At 29.8% G+C, this 25105-nt stretch overlaps 3 protein-coding genes across 5 annotated transcripts; all 3 read left to right on the forward strand.

The window, feature by feature from the left end:
• Window positions 1-761: 761 nt before the first annotated feature.
• Window positions 762-5477, forward strand: LOC114182144 (putative pentatricopeptide repeat-containing protein At5g65820). The gene is made up of 4 exons (XM_028068925.2): window positions 762-2957; window positions 3397-3490; window positions 3707-3908; window positions 5183-5477. Exon 1 carries the CDS (start codon window positions 917-919, stop codon window positions 2897-2899), a length of 1983 nt encoding a protein of 660 aa, XP_027924726.1. The 5' UTR covers window positions 762-916; the 3' UTR covers window positions 2900-2957; window positions 3397-3490; window positions 3707-3908; window positions 5183-5477.
• Window positions 5478-7242: 1765 nt separating this feature from the next.
• On the forward strand, window positions 7243-8387 carry LOC114181699 (Putative membrane lipoprotein). Its single transcript, XM_028068224.2, has one exon. It carries the CDS (start codon window positions 7643-7645, stop codon window positions 8195-8197), a length of 555 nt encoding a protein of 184 aa, XP_027924025.1. The 5' UTR covers window positions 7243-7642; the 3' UTR covers window positions 8198-8387.
• Window positions 8388-18567: 10180 nt separating this feature from the next.
• LOC114181409 (type I inositol polyphosphate 5-phosphatase 8-like) lies at window positions 18568-22180 on the forward strand. Of its 3 annotated transcripts, none has more exons than XM_028067856.2 (7): window positions 18573-19011; window positions 19105-19195; window positions 19364-19474; window positions 19684-20238; window positions 21238-21501; window positions 21630-21813; window positions 21930-22180. In XM_028067856.2, the coding sequence occupies exons 1-7, from the start codon at window positions 18864-18866 to the stop codon at window positions 22032-22034; spliced, it is 1458 nt and encodes a 485-aa protein (XP_027923657.1). In that variant the 5' UTR covers window positions 18573-18863; the 3' UTR covers window positions 22035-22180. The 3 variants fall into 3 exon arrangements, with proteins under 3 accessions (XP_085528308.1, XP_027923657.1, XP_027923658.1); XM_028067857.2 differs by having other exon boundaries at window positions 18575-18978; XM_085672182.1 differs by lacking the exon at window positions 21930-22180 and having other exon boundaries at window positions 18568-19011; window positions 21601-21779.
• The last annotated feature ends 2925 nt before the right edge of the window (window positions 22181-25105 follow it).

A 25105-nucleotide genomic window follows, 5' to 3' on the forward strand; every position in this document is an offset into this window, starting at 1 on the left:
GTTCATCTGTAGCGGACGACCTTCGATCGCTTTTTCTTGAACTGTCCAACTGGTGGTGTTGATTGGTCATACAGTACATTAAATATTTCAATTTTTATTATTATCGAAATGCCTTATCCAAAGCTAAAGGTAAATGATTACATATAATTGATTAGTTATAGTAAATTGTGATATTTAAGTAACGTGAATGAAGAAAAAAACATGCAGAAAGAGGAGAAGCTTTGCAAAAAGTTCTTAACTAAATTTTCTGATACAGATTAACCTTGAAAAAAAAAACTTGATTAAATTAAGAATAATCATACTTCACATAAAAAAAGTTTTTACAAAGATTAACCTTGAAAAAAAAAACTTGATTAAATTAAGAATAATCATACTTTACATCAAAAAAGTTTTTACAAACATATGATGCTACCTTTTACATTTTGTTACTTCTTTTTTTCTTTCCAAATATAAAATTTTGATTTTGGTAAAGACTATTTTATCCTATATTAAGTTTTCAGATTGTAATTATTAGTGTAATTTTTTTTCCTTTAAAACTGTTGCTACTGTTCCTATATCTACATAGACATAACCCATGATGGCCGCATGAGAGCGTCAAAGCCGCGCCACCGCAAGAGCCGCCACTCGGGAGTCGCCGCCGCATGAGCCGCCACCACGAGTAGCATTGACGCCGTGAGAAGTCGACTACTCCCTTGCTGCTGGGAGACACTACATCACGAGGCTGCGAGAGGAGTCGCCGCTGTGATAGGCGCCGCCGCGAGAGTCGTCGTTGCGAGAGTTGCCACCGTGAGGACTGTCGGATTTTCTCTTGCCACCGGGAGAAGCTGCATCGCGAGGCTCGTGAAATGTTATATCACGCTTGTAGTGGCTACATGTAGAGTTTGAAATCGAGCATAAGCAAAACCCTCCGAGGAACATGCACAGATTTTCGGCGCTTTTCTTTAGAAAACATGGTCTGGCTCCCTTACTACGGAGAAAATCATTGGTAATCACACCTGAAGACACCTTCTGTCATTTTTTCTGTACTATCTCTGAGGTAAGTTTTTCTCAGACCTCCTCGCAGTTACCCGCACATTGCAATTCTAAAAGCTCAACATTTGACACCAACACCAAAAATGGCATAACAAACCATTTTGGCCTCATTCGCCTGCAAGAGATTTCAATAAACCACGCAAACGATCAAAGCCATGACGAGTTTGCTTCTGATGTGGAAAAGGTTTATAGAATATTACGAAAGTACCATTCTAGGGTTCCCAAATTGGAACTTGCTCTCAGGGAATCCGGAGTTGTTGTGAGGCCCGGATTGACTGAGCGTGTGTTGAATCGATGTGGTGATGCCGGGAATTTGGCGTATAGGTTCTATTCCTGGGCCTCTAAGCAATCTGGTCATCGACATGACCAGGATGCATACAAGGCAATGATTAAGATTTTGGGTAGGATGCGACAGTTTGGTGCTGTTTGGGCACTGATTGAGGAAATGAGGCAGGAGAATCCTGAGTTGATTACGCAGCAAGTGTTTGTTATTTTGATGAGAAGGTTTGCCTCTGCAAGGATGGTTCAGAAAGCGGTGGAAGTGTTGGATGAGATGCCCAAGTACGGGTGTGAGCCGGATGAATATGTTTTTGGGTGTTTGTTGGATGCTTTATGCAAGAATGGAAGTGTTAAGGAGGCAGCTTCGCTGTTTGAGGACATGAGGTATCGGTGGAAACCGGGTGTGAAGCATTTCACTTCATTGTTGTATGGTTGGTGTAAGGAAGGGAAGCTTATGGAGGCCAAACATGTGTTGGTTCAGATGAAGGAAGCGGGCATTGAGCCAGATATTGTGGTTTATAACAACTTACTCGGTGGGTATGCTCAGGCCGGGAAAATGGGGGATTCTTATGATCTTTTGAAAGAGATGAGGAGGAAGGGTTGTGAACCAAACGCGACGTCCTACACAGTTTTGATCCAGTCACTTTGTAAACACGAAAGGTTGGAGGAGGCTACGCGGGTATTTATTGAGATGCAGAGAAGTGGTTGTCAGGCGGATGTTGTCACATATTCCACATTAATTAGTGGATTTTGTAAGTGGGGAAAAATCAAAAGGGGGTATGAGCTTTTGGATGAGATGATACAACAAGGGCATTCTCCAAATCAGGCTATTTATCAGCATATCATGGTGGCCCATGAGAAGAAGGAGGAACTGGAAGAATGTAAGGAACTGGTGATTGAGATGCAGAAGATTGGGTGTCCTCCGGATCTTAGTATTTATAATACAGTCATTAGATTGGCTTGCAAGTTGGGAGAGGTCAAGGAAGGTGTTGGGCTTTGGAATGAAATGGAATCCAATGGCCTCAGTTCTGGCATTGACACCTTTGTCATCATGATTAATGGTTTTCTTGAGCAAGGCTGCCTAGTTGAAGCCTGTGAGTATTTTAAAGAGATGGTTGGAAGAGGGCTTTTTACTGCTCCTCAATATGGAACCCTGAAGGAGCTGATGAATTCTCTTCTAAGAGCTGAGAAACTTGAAATGGCCAAAGATGCATGGAATTGTATCACATCTTCTAAAGGGTGTCAACTAAATGTGAGTGCATGGACAATCTGGATTCATGCACTCTTTTCAAAAGGACACGTGAAGGAGGCTTGTTCATTCTGTATAGACATGATGGATAAGGATTTGATGCCGCAGCCAGATACTTTTGCAAAACTTATGCGTGGTCTGAGGAAATTATATAACAGACAGTTCGCAGCAGAGATCACGGAGAAGGTCAGGAAAATGGCAGCTGATAGGCAGATCACTTTTAAGATGTATAAACGGAGGGGAGAGAGGGACTTGAAAGAGAAGGAAAAGGAGAAAAAGGATGGGAGGAAGAGGAGAGCTAGACAACGCCAATGGGGTGGAGGCCGTCAGAAATTATAACTTTCACAGTTGAAGTTGGACGTAAAATATGTAGGAATCCAGAGGATTGTGATTTTTGGTAAGAATTTGGTCAAGAAATTCAATTGAGTGGAAATTAAATGATTCTATTTAGTTCAATTCATTAGAGAAGCTGCTTTGTATCAATACTCACTGGTCAAAACTCTTACTATCAGAATTTGAGAACTTAATATAAGGTTAGAGGAATGGAAATAGAGATTGAAAAGGAATTCTGAATCTGAAATTATATTCTACTGGTTGACTCTAAAATGAATAGTTCAAATTAACTGTTAGAATAGTTTTGTTATGTTTGTAGTTATGTACTATGCTTTCCTTTTGACCATTAGCCAGTTAACTATCAGATGTCTACTGTTGGTAGAATAGTAGAGAGAGATAAATGGAACATTGTCTTTGAATTTGATTGCGTGAGCATGATGACAATCCCAGCCTAGTTACATGATGCTCTGGTTGATGTGTTTTTTTTTTTATAATCACGGCAGATGCAGTTTCTATTTGCAGCCATATGAAGCCTCTTCGGTCCAGATTATCACTCAAGGGAAGCTAAGTGCCTCACGTATATTAAGAATTCACAAGGTAAGTTTTTATATTAATTGACAATTGGTAATAATTACCTTGATGATCTTTGCACGTCTTTTTTAAGTTGACTCTGATCATGCTTTCCAAAAGTACTATCCGTTTTGAATTTATTTAGTTTTTGTTTGTTCGTGAGTGTGGATTCTCTAAACATATCCCCACATGTAGATGATACATTTTTTTATAACGAGCGTAACTTTTCCTTTTCTTCCTTAGGTTGATTTAGCTTATTAATTATGTAATTGAGAAGATGGTGCTTGACAAACCTTTGGATAGCTCAAGTGCTGATGGTAGTTTTGCCCTTGGGTTTCCTGGTTCACAGTCACAGTATCAAACAGTTGGAGATGGGTCCTTTCGATCTGGATTTAAGCCTTAGCAAAAGCTTAGACCTTCGATTGAAATGTTGTGCAACAACCAGGCACGTAATATGTTGCTTACTTGTCTTATATACAATCTTATGACACTGCATGAATATAGCATGGTTTTTTAGATACCGTGATTGTTCAAGTTCTTGACTTCATGCTTTATTTTTCTCTGGTTGGCTTACTTTCCAATTCCTTTGTCTTCTGCAAACTATTTTGCTAACCTGATAGCCATTTTAGTTTTTCGTCTTGGTGTTTCTAGAAGTCATCGAAGAAACTACGTATTGTTAGAAGACTTAAATATTTTTTTCATCTCTCAAATTTGAATAATTTTTTTCTTTTCGTCCTCCAAATGAAAAAGTTGTTCCTCTGGTCTCAGAATTTCTGAAAATGCTCTTTTTGGTCTCTTGTTACTAAATTATTGATTTGAAAATTCACTTTTTTATTTTTTTGCCCAAAATATATTTTAGTTCCTAAAATTTGGATAAAACTTTATGAGTACCCCAAACTTAGAAGTGATTTTTTTTGTCCTTCAAATGTAAAATTGATAATCCAAGTCCCTCAAATTTTAGAATAATTTTTTTAGTGCTCCAAAATTCAAAGTATTTTTTTAGTCCCCATAATTTAAAAGTGGTTTTTTAAATCCCTCAATATTGATAATAAGATTTAGCAGTGGCATTATTCATCGTGTTAGATTGTTTTTCACTACTGATAATAAGATTTGAAAAGACTGCCTTCTTAAATTCTTAGCCTACTGGTAAGCCCTTTTTATAAAACTCAACTTCAGATAGTATACACTCCTAATTGACCTTTTTACTATTGTCTGAACGGTCATTATTTATTTTGATGCATTGCAGAAACCATTTCTTCTACTTTCTTAGCTTTAATTGTTAGAAAATAACCTAACAAAGATAATTAGAAGGAAAAATAGTTTCTTATCATTTTTTTTTCCTGAACTTTTGTTCTTAAATACTAGCATCACCTGGTGGATAAAGTTTGTGGTTGTTCCTTATTGAATTTGGCCCCTTTTAACATGTTCATCGTTAGTTAAAAAAAACTATGTATTTGATAGAGAGTGCTTGTAATGTACTCTCTTAAACACTTTTTCTAACACATCTCTTTTGTATAAATTTACTGAAAACTAGAAAATCAGAAGAGACTCATTAAGTGAGAAGTGAAACCAACTAAAATATGTAGTTGTTAATAAATTTCAATCCATAGTAAAAGGGATGTTCGAAAGAGTGTATTGCTGGTATTTTTCTGTACTTTATTTATGCTGTCTCAGCCAAGATTGCAGACTTAACTACTGAATTATGATTGATACTTGCAGGTTTTCTTTCTTATGATCATGTAAATTGCTTCTGAGCAATTATTCTTCGTGGGTTGCCTGCATTGATCGGTAGTATTATAGGAAACTGTAAATTCTTAGTGTGCATTATCACCAAACCAGTAATTTTATATCTAGTGCTAGTTCTCATCTAACATCGCATTTGGGTCTTGTGTTCTTTCTCTGCATCACTGCATGAATATTTGAGTGTATTCAATATGCAATTCTGAAGGCAAAACATTAGTTGAAACTGTAACGCGACTAACTGTAGCTATGGCATTATTTGCTTAGAGGTCTATATTTCGAAATTATTCTCAATATGCTGTAACTGTGATAATCATACCTTGCTATGATCACTGCCAAAAACAAGGTGTATTTGTTACAAAACGATTTGGATTAGTGAATTTCAGGTTAACATTAAACTTTTATTAAAATAAATTAATCAAAATTAAAAATTTGAAGTTTTTTTATAAGTGAAACTTCTGGATTTGGTTAAGAGATAGTGTTGAGTAATAAGGATGAGAATGAGTTGATATTTTATTGTTTGATTATGAGCTTTTTCATAAATTTCAGATTAAAGGAAAAAGGAAGAATTTAGAGGAAGTATACACCTTTTCTATAAATGAACCTACAATTTAGTATTAATTTATAAAAGAAAAATTCTTAATTTTATTTTAATAAACTATTTATGAAAAAAATTATTCAAATATGTCCAAAATTATTTGTAGATACTCTAAAACATCACGTCCATTTATAATAGCCAATTATTCCACGTCTATTAAACTGAAACGTGTATGTTGAGGCAACATGAAAGTGTTTTGCACGTATACTCCTTTTAATGACAATTTAAACCCAATACGACAGTTTCCAATTTTATTTTTTTTAAAATTGTAATATTGTCTGTTATATTTATTGAATTAGCCCAGTTTTAAATTTGATCAAAATTTTGTTTTTGAAAATTGTTATATTTACAGAATTAGCACAGTTGAAACTAATTATGAAGTATTTAATTAATTAGTCAATTGGAATATTTCTTTCCGTCATTATCCAGAAAAAAATGTATGAAAGTTCTAATACAATAATCTATATCATTTTCAATGAAAAACTAATTTTTATGTAATAAACATACGATATGCTAATAATGGAAAGAAAATTAGTATTTTGATAATTAAATTTTATAATTTGATTTAACATTTTTTAAGTGATTTTAAAATATAGAAAAATGAATAAATGAGAAATCAATTAGAAAATGTCACTTCAGATTATAAAAAATATTTTAAATTATAAAAAAAAGTTGTTAAAATTTAATTATTTAAAAATCATTTTCATCGTATCAAATTATGAGATTGAAGATCAGGGAAAGGTGACAACTGTCTGCATTTTCATTGTAATAACTTGTATAAAATTCCTGTTTGTCTGGGAAGAAGATTGTGTGTAATGAAATGAATGATATTCACAAAGTCTGAACTAACATAGCATTTGTTTTACTTGTGAAGTGTCTAGGTTTGATTTGTGGAGAAAAAGAAAGAGTTATTTGAGATGGTAATATGACAGCAAAATCCAAGCCCACCAGCAAGGGTGGAAGGCAAGAGAGCCCAGAGATGAAAGATGGAAGGGTTCAAAAATCCTACATCATGATTTACATCGGAGAATTTGGTGACCTATGAAGATGCTATGTGTACTATGGTTGGCCACTTTTGGCAGGACCACCAAAAAAGGAACCAACATCCAAGGTTAAGTGCTTACATCATTGGACAAGTGGGGACACTCTGTGAAACATCTGCATATCAAGCGTGCTTACCCTCTATCACGTTTTCAATCCTTTTTGTCTTTCAAGTCTCCCAATTTCGATTCTGAGTCGAGTTTTACTGTATTGTTTTTCTGTTGTGTTTCAAAATACTATGATTACTGATTTTAGAATCTTAAAATATATTAAAAAGACTTTGAAATATCAATGTAATGTATTTTTAATGTTCAGCAGAAGACAACAAAAAATATCTTATGCAGCATGTCATTCAAAATTTTGAATGAGGAGTTGGAGTGACACAGCACTGTGGCAGTGTCACGAGCCTATCACCCCTTTAAGGGTAGTAGTGGCTATGTGCATGATTTGGTGTGCACGCCAATCCCAGACATATACTAACTTACAAACCCAAATTCCTTAGATGGATGAGGATATATATGATCACCACAACAAGGACCTTAGCATAGTGGCAAAGTGGCAGTTCTTGTACCTATGTGTTTGCTTGTCTCCTCAGCACCTTACACCATTCACATCTTCCTGTGATATTCCCCCATCATCACAAATATACCACTTTACCCTTCATTGTGCTTATGCAGTTCCCCACATCACCTACAAGGGTATCATTCCCTCTTCCACAACCACCACTTTCTTCTCCTCATTTATACCAACCTCTCTAACTCTCTAACTCCCTCAACTCAAACCAAACAAGTGTTTCTGATATGGAGATGAAGAGAGAAACCAACAACAAGGAGGATAGCATACACACCATTGTGTTCACAGCAGGCACATTTCTCCTAATGGTGTGTCTCAAACACTTTCTGGTCGAGCAATGGCGTGCTTGGGTGTTCCTCATCCTCAATGTCATTCTCTTGGCCATTCTTTTCATGTCTCTCAGGCCATCCAACTTAGATCATTGTTCACAAACTCAAAGCAGTGTTGAACAAGTGAAGAGTGACAACAAAGAGAAAAAGAGGCCAAGTGGGGGGTGTCAAGAAACTGAAGAAGGAAAAGATTGCTACATAAAGCAATGTTGGAGTAGTAGTAGTAGTAGTACTAGTAGTAATAGTAATACTTATGTTGATGCTGAGAATGAAGTTGCAGAAGAAGATGAGGAAGATGAGGAGGAGGAGGAGGAACAGGTTCCAGTGCTGTCCAAGGAGGAGTTGAATGAGAGAGTGGAAGCTTTCATCACCATGTTTAGGCAGCACTTGATTTCTGATGTCAAACAAGCTGAAAATTTCAGACTCCACAAGATTGAAGTGTCTTGTTGTTGAGCCTATGTTCTAAGAAAACAGCTACAAATTTTGTTTCATTACTATTATTTTTGTCATCATTTGTTCTGAATGATCAAGGATGTGTTTTACTGCTGCTACAATGTTTGGATTGATCCAGTTTCCTGGCCTCTTCTTCACATCATTACTGATAAGATTATCAGTAATGAACACAAATTGTTCATTTACTAGAGATATTTTGTTGTGTGCATGTTTGAATTCAGGGCTTTATGGAAACTATCTAAACACGAAAATCGAAAAATATCAAACACTTTCATAACTACTACTTGTGCTTTGATCTGAAACACAATCTAATCCTTTTCTTGCATAACTACTTTCATTATCACTTTTTTATGCAATAAAAGTGCATTATCTATCTCAAATCCCTATGCATCGGTTTAAGATACTTTGTCTATGTGAAATCTTGAACAATATTTTAAACTTAACGTGTTTTGCAAATAACAAGAAAAAAGAAAGAATCTCTTTCCTTGCAAAAGTGCCTAGTGGCAGTACAGTACCCATCTGAAAAGTCTGAAATCAGAATAAGAATATTAATGATAACAGTGTCTCCATTTTTTCTGTTGAGAAAAGCTGCTGCTTCTTATCTTTGTCTATTAATTTGAAACTTCGTGTATTTAGTACAAAGAGGCTGTGAAAACAGTATATTACTGTGTCTTCTCCTCAATTCTTGTAGATGAAAACATTTTCATTTTTTTTTGTTTGTTTTCCTTTTGCTTGTAAGACTCTTGACTTCAAAACTCAATGTTCAGCACCAACAACTGAGAGAAAATTCCCAGATCTAAAGAAACAAGTTCTGACATTCCATGGTTTCTTTATCCTCAACAGTGTAAATAACTTAAACTTTATGCTGTAGTATTATTTTTATCAAACACTTTTTTCTCTTTCAGTTATACAAAAATATGCAACTTTGTTAATGTCTCCTAAAGTTTTCAACAAGTTTAACTATATATTCATTCACATGTATCTAAGCAATCCAAAATACCTACCATAAAGCTTTGACACATTTTTTCATGAGATACAATAAGAAAGAGACAAAAACAAAAGCTGACACTTTTGCACCCTCTCCAAAGGGGTCTATGATCCATGGCTGTTTTGGTGGGATCCATATCCAAATAAAAAAAAAAAAAAAGAAGAAAAGTTGTTCTAGAACCCATTTTGCTGCTTTTATGTTCTCCACCAAGTTTAGCCAAGAGGGTTTGTCCCTCTTTATCATGTAACTAATGATTCATGGTGGAATATCTTGCCTTCAAAGTCTTGTCTACCAAGGAGCCAGGAATCTGATGTAGCAGCCTCCACCACCCTTCTGTTGCTATAACTCCTCTCTTCTTCTGTCATTCCTCATCTTTCAATGAATTCTTACTTTTTAGAATCAACAAGATTTGAAAATTATTGATTTTATGTGAAGATCATGCACTCTTTACCATTTGTTGTAAAATAATGTAATAATATATATAATTTAAGTATGATGCACTCTTTACCATTTGTTGTAAAATAATGTAATAATATATATAATTTAAGTATGAGTTTAAGTCTTATCCTAAAAAAAGTTAAATAGGATATAAGATAGAAAATATAGTTTTAATTTTTTGTGTGACTTAAATTATATTTAGTTAATGTTATGTGTCTATGGTACATACAATTGTGAAAAGAATGTTAATAACATATTATACGTGTTAATAACATGTAACATACTTTCTAGTTTCACCAAAATCAAAAAATTATTGTAAAAGGATGGTAATAACATATAATTCGAGGAAGTGGTGCATCCAAAATAAATTATGGATTGTGGACATAATAACATATAATACATACAATTGTGAAATTATTGTAAAAATTATGGACAAAACTTCTAAATTTTACAACTATAAATAAGTTGTATCAAGTGACACGAATTCGAGGAAGTGGTGCATCCAAACTAAGTTGATTAACAATAATTTTTCTTTTTTTTCAATAATAACTCAAATCATGGATGAGTGACACAAGTGTAATTTGGAATGAATTGAAATTGTGCATGGATGAAAGGATTTTAGTATAATCTCATATATATATATATTTAAAGTTGTATTTAAATTTATGTATAACCTACTTCTACAGTATATAACTGAATATTATTTTCTAATTAAAAATAAATACTTTTTTTTCTCTAATTTATTTGTAGGAAACTCTAACGTCTATTTTTTTTTTGTTTGTCTTTTAAGATTATTAAGTAGTAACTAAAAAGTAATCATAATAAAATAGTCATAAATTTTATATGTTTAACCCACACTAAATAGGTGCATAAGTAAACTAATTACGTATTCGGTGAAAATAAATAATAATTAATAAAATAAAAATTAAAGCTATCTTATCCTTTGAAAAGGATAAACAAATAGAAATAAAGTTTTCTAAATATCCAATAAAAAATGGAGAGTAGTATTATGGTATACAAAAATATATAAAATGTTATTTAGTATAAAATGTCCTTCTTGTTCGAAATTTTAAAATAATCAAATAAACATCGAAAGCATTAATAGTGTTCCGAAATCCAAGACTCAATAACTATTTATTCATATATTCGCATTTAAACAATTTAAAAGTTTTGAAAGAGTTTTGAAATCATGCAAACCTAAATCCAATTATGAACAAAGAAACTTAACTGAGAAGCTTAATAATGAACCTCAATAAAATTATTAGTTATGTCAAAGTTTAATAAAGTTCCATTTCATCATTCTGTGTATTGACTATAAAATTCAATCGTTTTCCACAGTTAAAAGTTTGTTTATGATTTATTATAAAGTTTGTTTAAGATTTATTTTTGAATTAAATATGTTTTTGTTCTTTGTAAAATTTGGATATGAAATTTTAGATCAATTTAGTTCATCCTCTTTAAAAATGCATATATTTCATCGTTATGTTTATTTCACGTTTCTCAATTAATACTGAACTTATATTTAATATTTTTAATTAAATTTTATTAAATTTATTCTACATATCAAATGCGTTTTTTCAGTTAACATTGAAGTAAAATTATGTCAAACAATATAAACAACTCAAATGTTATTATGAAACGCGTTTGATTAGTCAACTAAAATTAACCAAATTTGGTTAAAATAAACAAATTCATATATTTTTTAAGTTATAGAACTAAATTGAGTTAAAATTTTGAAAAGACATTAATTTTCAATTTTTATTAAAAGTTAAAAAATATATATATTTAACTTTATTATTTTCAAACTTTCACTAATCAGAAGAGTTTGGTTTCGCTCATTTATAAGAATAATAATATTTTGACTTACTTTTCTTGACCTACTATTTCAGTCAACCTTAGATCATTACATCAAACTACTATAAATAAAGATCAGAATAGACGATTGAAGAGTGATTGAAGTGATATGTTAAAAGTAAATAAAAAAAATGGATCAAAATATCATTATCTAATTTATAATTTTTTATAGTCATAACTATTTTTTTTTAGGTAAGCCACTTAAATGTTTTTAAAATATTATTTTGTTTGGAAAAAAATAGTGGCAATAAATCTAGAAAAAAAAAACAATAAATTGTGAATTTTAAAAGTCATGAAAATGACTAAATTTTTAAAAAAATGTTTCGCAAACAAATTATTTCCCACAAAAAAACGGCTGAGAATAAAAATACTCTTGTTTCCGCAAGATGCTATTATTATTTCTTTTCAAATATACTCTTGTTTTCAATTAGAGTAGAGTATTCAAAAAATGATATTTTAATTAACCGTAATTAATTAATTCTTAGTGTATTTGTCTTAACGTAAAGAAGATACTTTACGAGGAAAGAATATTCGTATTTTATTTTGTCTTTGCTCGTTGTACATACACCATATTTCTAATCCTACTTCATGGCATATTTATGAAGAACTTAAAGTTAAGAAATTATATTTTTTTTAAATATAATTTATTGATTTGATGAATAATAAACTAAAGTGTGTCTTTGTTTTTCTTTATTTTCTTTTTCGTGATTTTGATATTTATAATTACTTTTTTATGATTTTAGTCTCCACGTTAATATTACAATTTCAATTCAACTCTCAATTCTGTGAAATCTAAACCTAACGAGTAAACTTAATACATAAAAAAAACTGTTAATTATCAAAACATAAAATTAAAGACAATAAATGTACCAAAACTTGAGAATTAACTTTCAATCACAACTTTTTTCTAACATTTGGAGTGTGAGTAACAGAAAACCCAAAATCATGAATCAGGAGTTAAAGAATATCAAAATTATAACTTAATACGAATAATATTGATGTTATTTGTGTTATAGTATCAATTATAAAAAGATATTTTGTTCCGCTATCCAAAAATTTTACACTGTTTAATAGGCCAGATTAAAATAAAATAAATATAATTTTTTTTTAACAATTTGAGACACCATTTTAAAGTAAAATTACTACAAAAGTTTTAGGCTAAAAAAGTAAATAACATCTCTTAAAGATCTTAAAACTATTTAAATCTAAATGATATTATCTTAAAGAAGAGTCGGAGATTAAAATAAAATAAATATAATTTCTTTTTAATAATTTGAGACACCTTTTTAAAGTAAAATTACCACAAAAGTTTTAGAGTAAAAAACAAAGATCTTAAAACTAATTAAATATAAATGATATTATCTTAAAGAACTTTAGGTCATGTATTAATTTTAATAAGTTGAAAAAACATATTATAATTTTAGATTAAATAAAAAAATCATTTTCAACTATAAACCCTAGCACACCTGCACATCTAGGACAAGAATAGTGTCACTAAGGACGTCAAAAAAATATGTACCTACGAGTATCCGCGGATAAAATCCGCAACGGGTAGGAAATTGATATTGTAAATGGATACCCGCAGGTAGGTATTTTTAATACCCGCATGTTAACAGGACGGGTACGAGTATCATATTATTCGTACCCATGGATACTCGTACCCGCTATACTCTAATTTAAATTTAAAAAAAATTAAAAAAATGATTAAAATATTAACATATTGATTTTGAATGAGTTATTTTTTTTTATCAATTAGTTTTAAAAAAAAATTATTTCTTTGTAATCTGTTTTTCAACACTATTTAAATGAGTTATTTGAACTTTGTTTAAAATTTATGAATGTTATATATTGTATTTTATTTGAATTTATATTTAAGATTAAAATATGTTATTAAATATTTATTTTTATTTTTTTGTAGATACTCACGGATACTTGTGGATATCCATAAATATTAAAAAATTATACGAGTATCCGTATAACGGATACTCAATGGATATGAGTACAGGTACATGGTTGATATATATCCAACGGATAAGATACAAGAAATTACTACTTGTACCCTACTCGCACTGTTGACATCCTGATGTATCACATAAAACATAGCACTGGTAATCTCTCAAGAAAATGAAAGACACATAAAATGAAAGTGAACACGTTTACATAAACCAAAAAAGAAACCAATAATTAGACATATTGAGATTTGCCATAAGCCAAAAATGAAATTATACACAAAATAAAACAAAGGAACTCATAAAATAACAGCCATTGAATATTGTAAAGTAGGGTCACTTTCTTAAATAGCCCACAACACAAAATCCACACTACAAAAATACAAATCTCAATTTCGTTTTTTTGAGAAATAAATAAGAAAGCTCAGTTCGTCAAATGGGCCTTGGGCCATGAAAAAAAAGTGTGAGAAAAATATATTAGATTATTATAATTTTTTTTAATATTGTATGTGTTTCTTTTATTGAAAACAATTTTATAAAACAAAATGGTATTTTAGATTGATTGTGCTAATTTGTAAATGCTATAAAAGCTATTATTGTATTAATGGAAGACAAGAAGAGATAAACTAATTCATGGTAGGAACATGTTGAAAAAGTTACATTAGTTTATTTTTTTTAATTTGATCTTTTAGAGAATTAGTATGTTAGGTTTAATTTTTTTTTTTATGGATGAAAACAGTGTGATTATGTGACATGATGATGGTGATGTATGAGAATGGGTACACATAAAAGATCTTGTTGGATATGAAAAGAGAGAATTATGAGATAATGGATGAATGGTGTTAAGCTTCAAATATGGACAAAATGTGAGGAGAGGATTAATTCATCATAGATTTTTAACTTTCAACTTGCAAAAATAATCAATATATATATATATATATATATATATATATATATATATATGGCTAATTAGACATGCTATTTAAAATTGGTTGAAGATTTAATAATTCAACTATAATTAAAGGAAGTGTTAATAAAATAGTTATAACTAGGGGTTAAATATTCTTTTGTCCTTCAAGTTTCAACGAAACTTGAAATTAGTCAATCTTTGACATTTTTGACCATTTTAGTCATTCATCTTTAGAAATGCGTGGATTTAGTCTTTTTAACCGAATTTTGTTAAGTTTATTTGACGTTTTATGTGTCAAATGGTGTAAACAATTCAAATACTATAATGAAACGTACTTGAAATGTTAAATAAACTTAACAAAATTTAGCTAAAATGACTAAATTCACGTATTTTTAAAGAAGAAAGAATAAATTGATCAAAAGTTTCGAAGAAGAACTAATTTTAAATTTCACTGAAACTTGAGGGACCAAAAACATATTTAACCCTAATAACTAATAACATACAAAGTAATATAGAAAATCATAATTTCATAACTCTAAAAATAAAACAAAACATAATTTTATAGGTTTTCAATGAATTATGGTATAGTATTTTTAAGTCACGTACTTTGATAAAAAAAAAGTTAAAGTTGAAAGTATGTACATTAATATCTATTAATAATATACAATCATGTTTTAGGTTTATTTTAATCTTTTAAGAAAGCTTAATGGTTTTGATTAAGATATTCTATTGACCTATTCTAAACTGATTTTTGTCACTTGTTTTTTTTTTTTTTTCATTAAGTTTCTTTAATTAAATTATGCGGCTAATATTAATCTATCATTTAAGTGGTTGGTTGATTTCTGATTTTATATAAACCTTTCTATATCATTGATCGATTTGGTCTAATTGTTGGAATGTAGAAAATATTCTATATATTTAAACTAAATTTTACACTATTATCTCATTATATAATGGTTATTTATAACAATTATGAAGTTGGTATACTTTTTTAGTGAATATTTTAAAAAACATTTTTATTTACTTAAAAATAAATCAACTAAATAAATTCTAATTTAAATTTCTATCAACAATTTTATATGTTAAGGTAAAGCCATTTTTATACTTTAAATTTTATTATCTTAATTTTTAATTGTCATTATACATTATTTTAATTTTTTATATCTCTCTTAACTTTTAAAAGTTAATATATATATATATATATATATATCTAATAAAATTATTATAAAATATATCCAATTAAATTCAATAAATTAAACATAATAATGTATTAAAGTATCCGCAACACAGTAAGTGTTTCCACCATTATATAATATAATAAATTTATTGATTTTAATAATAGTTTTATAAAAAGTTTTAAAAATATCTGATTATTTTTTTATAGGCTAGAATATATAATTATTATTATTAAACTCTAAACTTTCCTTTTCTGCTTACTATGGGTTACAGCTGTATATATTGTCCTTTGAAAAGATAAAGCATGAAACTCATCCATCAGACAGCTTCAAATTTGTAAAATTCATAAAAAGATTATCAATTTTTACTTTGAATAATAGCTCTCAATTATATTTAAAACTTGTATGAACTATTTAAAAGTATAAATTTCTATATGTAGTTATTCCTTTATTTTGTTCATCATAAAAACTTCAATTATGTTGTCTTAAGAAAAGTTGAATTCTTTAAAATTTAGACAAACATACATTCGTACAAAATTTTGACCAATTCAATGATCATCAAATTTATTTATTTTTTATATATTATATCAATGGAAAATATCTATCATTTATAGGAGTATTACTTTTTAAATTTAGGTAAAAAAGCAAAGCAAATTCGGGAGAAAACATTAATTAAAATAAATAATAAAGAAAATCAATTTTAAAGTATAATGAAGTAAATATTTAAGACTAAAAAAGCCTTAATGTAAATTAGAAAAAGAAACAGTTAAATTTGAGATTTTAGAATTTAAAAGTTTAATGTACAAAAATTAACGAGAAAGAAAACTGTAATTTTTTTCCAAAGAAAATGTGTAATAAAAAAAAGTACTGGTTTTTATTTACGAATAAATACTTCAATTTATAATATAAAAGTTAAGAAATTATTGCTATAATAAGTCCAAATTTTTAACGTCAGATACAAAAGTCCAAATTTATTTATTTATTAAAAATTGTTTATTGAGAAATTGGTGAACTAGATTTGAGTTGAAACTACCAACAACATCACTGTTGCCTTTGTTCAACTTCAACTAACCACCACGGAATTTTCCTTATCCGTACCAAATGCATCACTTTTCAACTATACATTTTTTTTTTAAAATTTAATAATAATATTAATATTAATAGTGATTTTAAGATTAATAATAATAATAATAATAATAATAATAATAATAATAATTATTATTATTATTATTATTATTATTATTATTATTGTGAATGAAATAATATCTAAAAGACATATCATACCATTTTTTAATTCTGAAATCAAACCACAACCCCAAAGTCAAACTCTATGATAAGCTAACAATTAATTTCATACTATTTTCTTAGACCTTTTTTGGAAAACGATGGTTTTATTCATTGCATACAGACACATTAGATAATATATGCAAATAATAGTACATACAATACAAGATCATAATATACATATTCATAGAAACAAGTTCAGAAACCAAAATGAAAAAAAAAATAAAAATACACCCATTTATACAATTTAACAATTGAATCTTCAAATTCTACCCGTATAAAGGTTCTGTTCAAATAGGGAAAAAGTTTCAACGAATGTAGTTGAATTGTACTTAATTATTAATAAACAAAATTAAATTAATGTAATTTTTCTTAATTTTGGTGTACATGATGATACATATGATCTAAATAATTTACGAAATACTTATTTTGTTTTGAAACTAGACCTAAGTTCACAGAAATCCATTAATTAGGTCATTCCATTTATCACATAAATTTCATAACGCCTCATGAAGACTTGTTTAGTAACAATTTCTAAATTAGCCTCTAGAGTCATATCTTTTAGGATCTTGATATCAAGATTATTATTGGATAATCATTAACTTATTTTTAATATATGATAAGACAAAAAAAAGCATCTCAAGTCATGTGTAGTATACTAAAAATAATTATATATAGAACTATATTCTTCCACAGAGTTGGGAATCTATTCGGTAATTCATAAACTAGTACATACACACATCACACATTTGTATAAAACAATGAACTATTTTTAAAAAATTGTTTCATTTATTTAGAAATACAAAAAGCAATGAATTATTCTTAATAAAATGGTTTCATTAAAAATACAAAAAGCCATGGATAATTAAAGTGTAAGTTTAAATTTCACATTGAATTCAACATTCTATAAATGGTCTGATCCTAAGTCGGTCGAATAATATTGTTGTGGTCCATCAAAATATTTGAAGTATTATCTGCTTTGAAGTTGGTAGTTTCGTCACAGTTTTATTTTTAAAAACGTTTTAAAAAGTAAAAAAAATATTTAAATTGCACTTTATCACGACTCCTAAATGATGTAGGACTAGTGAATATATCCGAATGACAAAAAAATAAAATCTCTAAACTTATTATTTTAAGACTTTGGTTTGAAAATGATGTCAATCCTGTTGAACTCGTATTGAATTGAAATCACGTTCTTTCAGTAAATTCTCTTGAAAGACTTATAAATCCAATCTACCGGAACAATTTTTTGAAGAAAATCTAATGAATACATTGTTGTAGTGTAGGTGGGTATTCAAAACTTGAAAACCTTGTAATTAGATCGAAAACAATCTAGGACACAACAACATAATATGATGTAACCAAAACATGTTATATACACATGTTCATACAAAATGCTATATGAATTAAAGACAATATATCTATGATGCATAACCAAAACAACCTGGACTAGTGGCTGTGTAGGCTTATCTGTGAGTGACAAACATTGCAGAAGCAAGTGACTGTATTTAAGTACAACAATAATATTAGTAGTCTTCATTCGATGAACAATGGTCCAATTATCCAAACAGTGGGGGGAGCTAGGAACATTAGCTAGGGTATACAAAATTATTTGACTTAACATGCAATAATAACGAAACAACAGCTATGTCACGTAGATATCCATGAGACATACGTGACCAGCACCACCTAACGGGGCTCTAATAATCAATCTAATGATGGAACCTTTTGAGGCCTATATCTAACTTCTTCAATTTCGATTCAAATCATTTATTGCATCACTTACCCTTCACCCTCTTCACCTTCTTAGCTACTTCTCTTCAGTTTTGACTAAGAAAAAAAAAAAAATGTTGAAAACTGTGTTTTGTTAGTTTCCCTCTCTTGTGTTTAACGATCAAACCAATACACTGACCAACCCCTTCTTAAGCCACATCACTTCCTCTTGTTGGTTTACTTCTAAGGGCGATTAACACAATAACCCTTCACATATCACATCAAGTTGTCATCTTTTAACTGAATTTGTATGTAAAAGGAACTTCTCGGAGAGAGGGCACCCTCCTTTCTTGTCATGGAGGTGGAGAATCAGAAGGCAAGAAAGTATCATCACAGGCTCCGCAATTGGTTCAACAGCAAGCAGAAGGAAGAAAATAGACCTTCATCATTCAGTTTGAACGAGATTCAAGGTTTATATATATACGTGTGTGTGTGTTTTTTGTGTATGTATCTATGCTCTTCTTCTTCTTCTTCTTCTGCTTTCGAAGACTAGAATTAATCAAGAGGGTCCTGCATGCACCATGTGTTAATTTCAGATGGAGCAGAAGATGAGAGTGATGACTATGAAGGCAACCTTTCCCTTCGCTCACTGGAATTGGATCCATGCATTTCAACAAATGAACTAAGGTAAACCAATTAACTATTACTATGCATATATAAAATCTTCTGGGTTGTTTGTTCTCTGCCTTGTGAGAGATAGTATTAACTGCATGAGTGTGTACAGTTCTTCCTATCTATCTCAAATGTTATGGTTTTTGTTTGTTTGACATATATATAGTTCTGTTCATGTTTCAGGATCTTTGTTGGTACATGGAATGTTGCTGGTAGATCCCCTGTAGGAAGTTTGGCTGTTGACTTGGACGAGTGGTTGAATCTCAAGAATGCTGCAGATATATATGTTCTTGGGTATGTATATACAGTATACAGTTCCAAATTTGAATAATTTTCTTTAAAAAATGAAAAAACCCTTCTGATTATGTTATTTTTTTTAGTCAATCAACAAATTGGCCTAAGTTATTTAGACAAAAATCCTCAGTTTATGTTGCATCTGATTAGAACCTTCCTTGATTATTACACCTCTTAAGATGATGAAAACTTTTGGATCTTGTTATCAGGTTTCAAGAGATTGTACCTCTGAAGACCTTAACTGTGATAGGAGCAGAGGATCCAGCAGTGGCAACAAGCTGGAACCAGTTAATAGGGAAAACTCTGAATGCAAAGTTTGGATGTCCATGGATGACACCAGTGCTGAATTCTTCATCACTGTTATCATGTGATGACAGCAGTTATCAGTATGTGGAGAATCCAAACAGCAGAGGTGGCAACAGCAACAGAGACAAGTACACACTAGTGGCCAGCAAGAAGATGGTTGGAGTGTTCATAAGTGTGTGGCTGAGGGAAGAGGTGTTGAGGAAGTACAGTGTCTCAAATGTGAGAGTGTGCTCAGTGGCATGTGGGGTGATGGGGTACTTGGGAAACAAAGGATCAGTGGCAGTTAGCATGTCAATTGAAGGGACAAGTTTTTGTTTTGTAGCAGCACACTTAGCATCTGGTGAGAAGAAGGGTGATGAAGGGAGAAGGAACCATCAAGTAGCAGAGATTTTTAGGAGAACCTCTTTTTCTAGGACCACAAAAGACCATCATTATCCTCTAACCATCTTAGGCCACGAGTGAGTTTGTCTCTACCTTGCATCACTCCTTTATTTATTATTCAGAAATTTTGTTTCATTTTATCCCTTAACTTCATATCTAATATTGGCACGAATGTATCAACATAAATATGCAGAAGACTGTCACATCACATCAGTATTTCTATTACATATTAGATGTCAAATTTGTGAATGAACCAAAACTTAAGGATATGAAGAGTGTAATTATGTATAAACATTTACTATTACTTCCTGTTTTTAGCTGATAAGACTGGTTTTTGTTTCTATCGGTTAGAATATTTTGAATTGTTTCTAATTAGACTGAGAGTGGTTTCCAGAGGACTGCATAATTGGGCAGGAGAAAAGAAAAAGTGTTGAATGGTGCATGGGAGAATCTTCAAGGTTTCTAGTTATGACAAGACCAACCTGAAAATTAAATCTACCCTATAGTTCGTGTTCAATACCAGTTCAATTATTGAGAATATGGTTTTAAATGGTAGCTAGAGTTGCCTAGTAAAAGTTGTGATAAAAAAAGTAAATCATGTGGTGACAATTCTAGGTGTGACAAAATGAAAAATGGGACATCACTAGGTAATTTTCAATTATGAGACCTCTATGTCCACTAAAAAAATAGCTAGTGAGGTAGCTAGAGTCATGTTAATTAAATTGAGGAACATAGTTAGAATCACCTCTACATGCTACAAAATTCTTAGCTTGCATTATTGAAGGAACTCAAGTCACTCTGTACTTTAGTTGTTGTATGTTTAGTTAAGGAATCAAAGTGAAAGAAGAAAGATGATACAAACTTCATTCTTAACAAATTAATATCTTAATTGGCCAAAACCACATGCACATGTCATGGCAGCATCAATAATTTTGAAATGAAGTACACCACATGAGTTTAGTTAAACACACCTTACCACTACTCTTCATAGGCGAAACATGAGTTTAGTTAAATGTTTAAATGTGCAACATAACATGTTATGCTAACCATGTACCATGTTTTAACTCATGATTCAGCCGAATATTCTGGTTTGGGGACCTCAACTATAGGTTATACTTGGAGGACAATTTTGCAAGGCATCTGATAAGGAAACAAGATTGGAAGGCTCTGCAAGAGTTTGATCAACTCCAGAAAGAACTAGAAGAAGGTGGAGTGTTTGAGGGTTGGAAAGAAGGTGACATAGAATTTGCTCCAACATATAAATACTCATCTTCCACTACCAATAGATACTGTGGTAGCCTCCCAAACAGATCAGGGGAAAAACAAAGAACTCCAGCATGGTATGTACATAACAATCACTCACTTATACTACTAAAGATATGTTGATGAAAATAAACAAACTAAAGTTACTGTTAAGAGAATGTGTCTGCATCAAACAGGTGGTGACTGAATAATTATATGTGAGCAGGTGTGACAGAATTCTATGGTATGGCAAAGGAGTGGAGCAACTTAACTATTTCAGGAGTGAAAGCAAGTTCTCTGATCATCGCCCAGTTTCAGCACTTTTCTCTACACAGATTGAAATCAAATCATCAAGCAGAGGACTTATGGAGTTGCAGAATATACCTCAAACAGTGTTGAACCCCAAGAATGTAAGTTCTCATTGCTATTCTGTAACAGTTAACACAAAGTTAAAGACCATTCTGTCAAAATCATGTTGGAAAAAGTGTTCATATTCTCATGTTATGATTTTGATTAATTGTGGCAGGGGATGAACAGGGGAGTGGGAGAAGAAGATGGAAAATCTTCCTTATTGTCACTGTTAACCAAGAATGTACTAGATGCTAACACAAACTTTAGATTAAAGGGTTGACGCATATTTTCAAACAGGTCATGGTCATCACAAAAATGAATGATTCGTAATTGGTCTTCTTCCTAAAACCCAACATTTTTTTGGATAGCAGGATTTGGAAGGTTGTTCTTAGAATTCAAGGTATGGTAAATACAATTGATAATCAAGGTGGATGGTAGGTCTAATATGGTCATGTTCTAACTAAGAAAAAATTACAGCATAAATATTGTCTATTATACTGATTGCAATCTCTTGAACAAAGAAACATAACAACAAGATTTTGTTGAGATTAATTTTGATGTACATTTCTCTTAATTTATTTTTCATCACATAAGTTTAGAAATCTTGAAATTTAATATTGAAAAAAAAAATCAATACAGAATAATTTTTTAATCCAAAAACCACAAAACTCTAATTCTTTCATTGCATTTGAAAATTTGTAGAAGCATAAAACTATTTCTGTCAAGTTATAAATATACAAAATATGATATAAAATATAATATTCTCACATATCATATTTTTACATAATTATAATACTAACAATAACTAACTTAACAAAGAAATATTAAGTAATTAACTTCCAACCTCAAAAATCTAATTTCATAAACCAATATCTAAATAATTTTTCTAATATTTTTTTAATAAATATTGGTCACGACTCTTAATCTTCTAATTTATCTGCATCGCCCTAAGAAATGTCTGCTTCTGGTGAAGATTTGTATTAGACATCCGATATTTATTTAATTTTTTTTCTGTAATTAAATTATTTAAAAACCCTAAAATTGAATTAATTGTTTACTATCAAATTTAAATAATTAAAAAAAATTATAAAAATAATAAATAAATTAAAAATAATTATGAACAAAAATTAATTACAAAAAATAAAAATAAATTAAAAAAAATAGTTACACAACGGATAACACATGTTTATACCCGGTTACGATTTGTATGAATGTGAATATCTGGTATTTGTTTAATTTTTTTTTCTTTTACAAAAGATATTAAATTATTTAAAAAACCCTAAAACTGAATCAATTGTTTTCTACTAAATTTAAATAATTAAAACAAAATTATAAAAATGATAAATAAATTAAAAATAATTATGAAAAAGAATAATTACAATAAATCTACGTATAAAAAAACAAAACAACTATAAATGTTTACATTTGTAAAAAAGAAAAGTTAAATATGTTTTTTGTTCCTCGAGTTTTAGTAAAATTTGAAATTGATCTCTTCGAAACTTTTGATCAATTTAGTTGTTCTTTATTTTTAGAAATGTGTACATTTAGTCATTTAAACCAGATCTGACGTTTCAAGTGTACTTCATGATAATATTTGAATTGTTTACATCGTTTGAACCATTTTTATTTTAATAATAATTCAAATATTATCATAAAATGCATTTGAAACTTTAAATAAATTTAACAAAATTTGATTAAAAAGATTAAATTCACGTATTTTTAAAAATAAACAAGTTTTGATGAAAGACTAATTCTAAATTTTACTTAAAAAAAAACCATATTTAACCCTAAAAAAATATTGAATCTTGACATCCGTAAAAAAAAAAAAAACAAACAAACAAGAACCGAACGTCAACGTTCACTGGATTTGAGAAAAAAAAAAAGCACCAAATGTTTTGACATCCTTTAAGAGACAAAAAAAAAAAATTTCAAACAGAAACTGAATGCTGACATTGGTGGAATTTGAGTGTGGGGTTCAATTACTCTGCATTAAATAGGAAAGAGAAAAAAAGAAAATATATTTTAACTTAAGATAAAGTGAGAATTTAAGAATATTTTTGAAGTGTAGAATAACTGTTTGGAGGTGAAGGGAGATGTCTTTGGGTTATTTTTGTGAATCATTTAGCCATGTTGTGATTCATTGTCAAGCGGTTTCTTCATGCAACTCCACAGTTTTCTTCCTGCACTCATTTTTTTTTCTCATACTACTTTTTAAGATTTTACAATTATTTTTTTTTAATTATATAATTCAGATTTTTTTTTAAATAATTTCAAATTACATAAATTTAGAAGTAAAAAATAGCTTTAGGATTCTAAATTTATAACTAAAAAATAACTTATAGATCATGAATCTGTAATTTACTTTTTCAAAATTAATTTCTGAATTACACATTCTAAAAGCTATTTTGACTTTAGATTGTACAATTAAAAATATTTTTGTTAAAAAATATAAATGAATTTTAAATTATTCAATTCAAAACTCAAAAAATAATTTTTAGATTAATATAGGAAAGAAATTATAAGGTGCAGGAAAGAAGTTAAGGATGTGCAAAAAGAAAGTGTCCTATTATCATTTGTGTCGGGTTTTGCTTACTGCAACCTTAGAATTACTAATTTTACCTTTATAATTTCTTAAATTAACCATTATATCCTTCAATAATCCTTCATAGCTTGACTTATAGAATATCTATTTTGGAAATATTTTCGAACAAAATTTTCAAAATTTCTGTAACAAGAATCTCAACAATTTATGAAACAAGATTTCTGGAATACATTAGATGTTTTTCGGAGTAAGTATTTTGAAACAAGTTTTTTAGAATAAGTTTTTCGAATCATATGAGATAGTAATTCTGAGACCGGATGAAGCAAAAGGTTTAAAAATATGAAAGTGAGAAGAGTAACTACACATGAATTTTTTAAATTACATGTAATGCGAACATTTAAAAAAGTCAAATAATTTTCTAAAATCTTGCATAAGTTTTACGTTTTACTCTTAACCATTTACAACAAGATCTAAATGATTATTAATTAAACTTTAATGTTGATGGTTATTATTATATGACTGTGTATAACCAAGATTTTCTAATTTTGATATTTTTAATTTTTGTCCTGTGACATCAATAATGCAAGGTTTGAAATAATCCATTTTCAGCTTACTATTTTATTTTATTTTATTTTTGAAGCATGATTCATTGGCACCCACAATTAGTGTTTTGAAGGAAGAAAAGTTTTTTCTATTGTCATGCGCAAAGTACATGACAGCTAGCCATCTCCATTGGCTTAAAAATATATAAATATTATCAAGTGTTGTAAAGATAGCGATTCAACATTTACAAGAAAAAAAAAATATTA

The sequence above is a fragment of the Vigna unguiculata genome, chromosome 4, assembly GCF_037176805.1.
Source record: "Vigna unguiculata cultivar grain cowpea cultivar isolate G323 ecotype 2 chromosome 4, ASM3717680v1, whole genome shotgun sequence".
Lineage (NCBI taxonomy): Eukaryota > Viridiplantae > Streptophyta > Magnoliopsida > Fabales > Fabaceae > Vigna > Vigna unguiculata.

Coding starts and splice junctions, on each gene's coding strand:
- LOC114182144 (XM_028068925.2), top strand. CDS start 917: ATGCACAGATTTTCGGCGCTTTTCTTTAGAAAACATGGTCTGGCTCCC.
- LOC114181699 (XM_028068224.2), top strand. CDS start 7,643: ATGGAGATGAAGAGAGAAACCAACAACAAGGAGGATAGCATACACACC.
- LOC114181409 (XM_028067856.2), top strand. CDS start 18,864: ATGGAGGTGGAGAATCAGAAGGCAAGAAAGTATCATCACAGGCTCCGC. Junction 19,475..19,683: donor GCAGATATATATGTTCTTGG/GTATGTATATAC, acceptor TCTTGTTATCAG/GTTTCAAGAGATTGTACCTC. Junction 20,239..21,237: donor CTAACCATCTTAGGCCACGA/GTGAGTTTGTCT, acceptor CTCATGATTCAG/CCGAATATTCTGGTTTGGGG.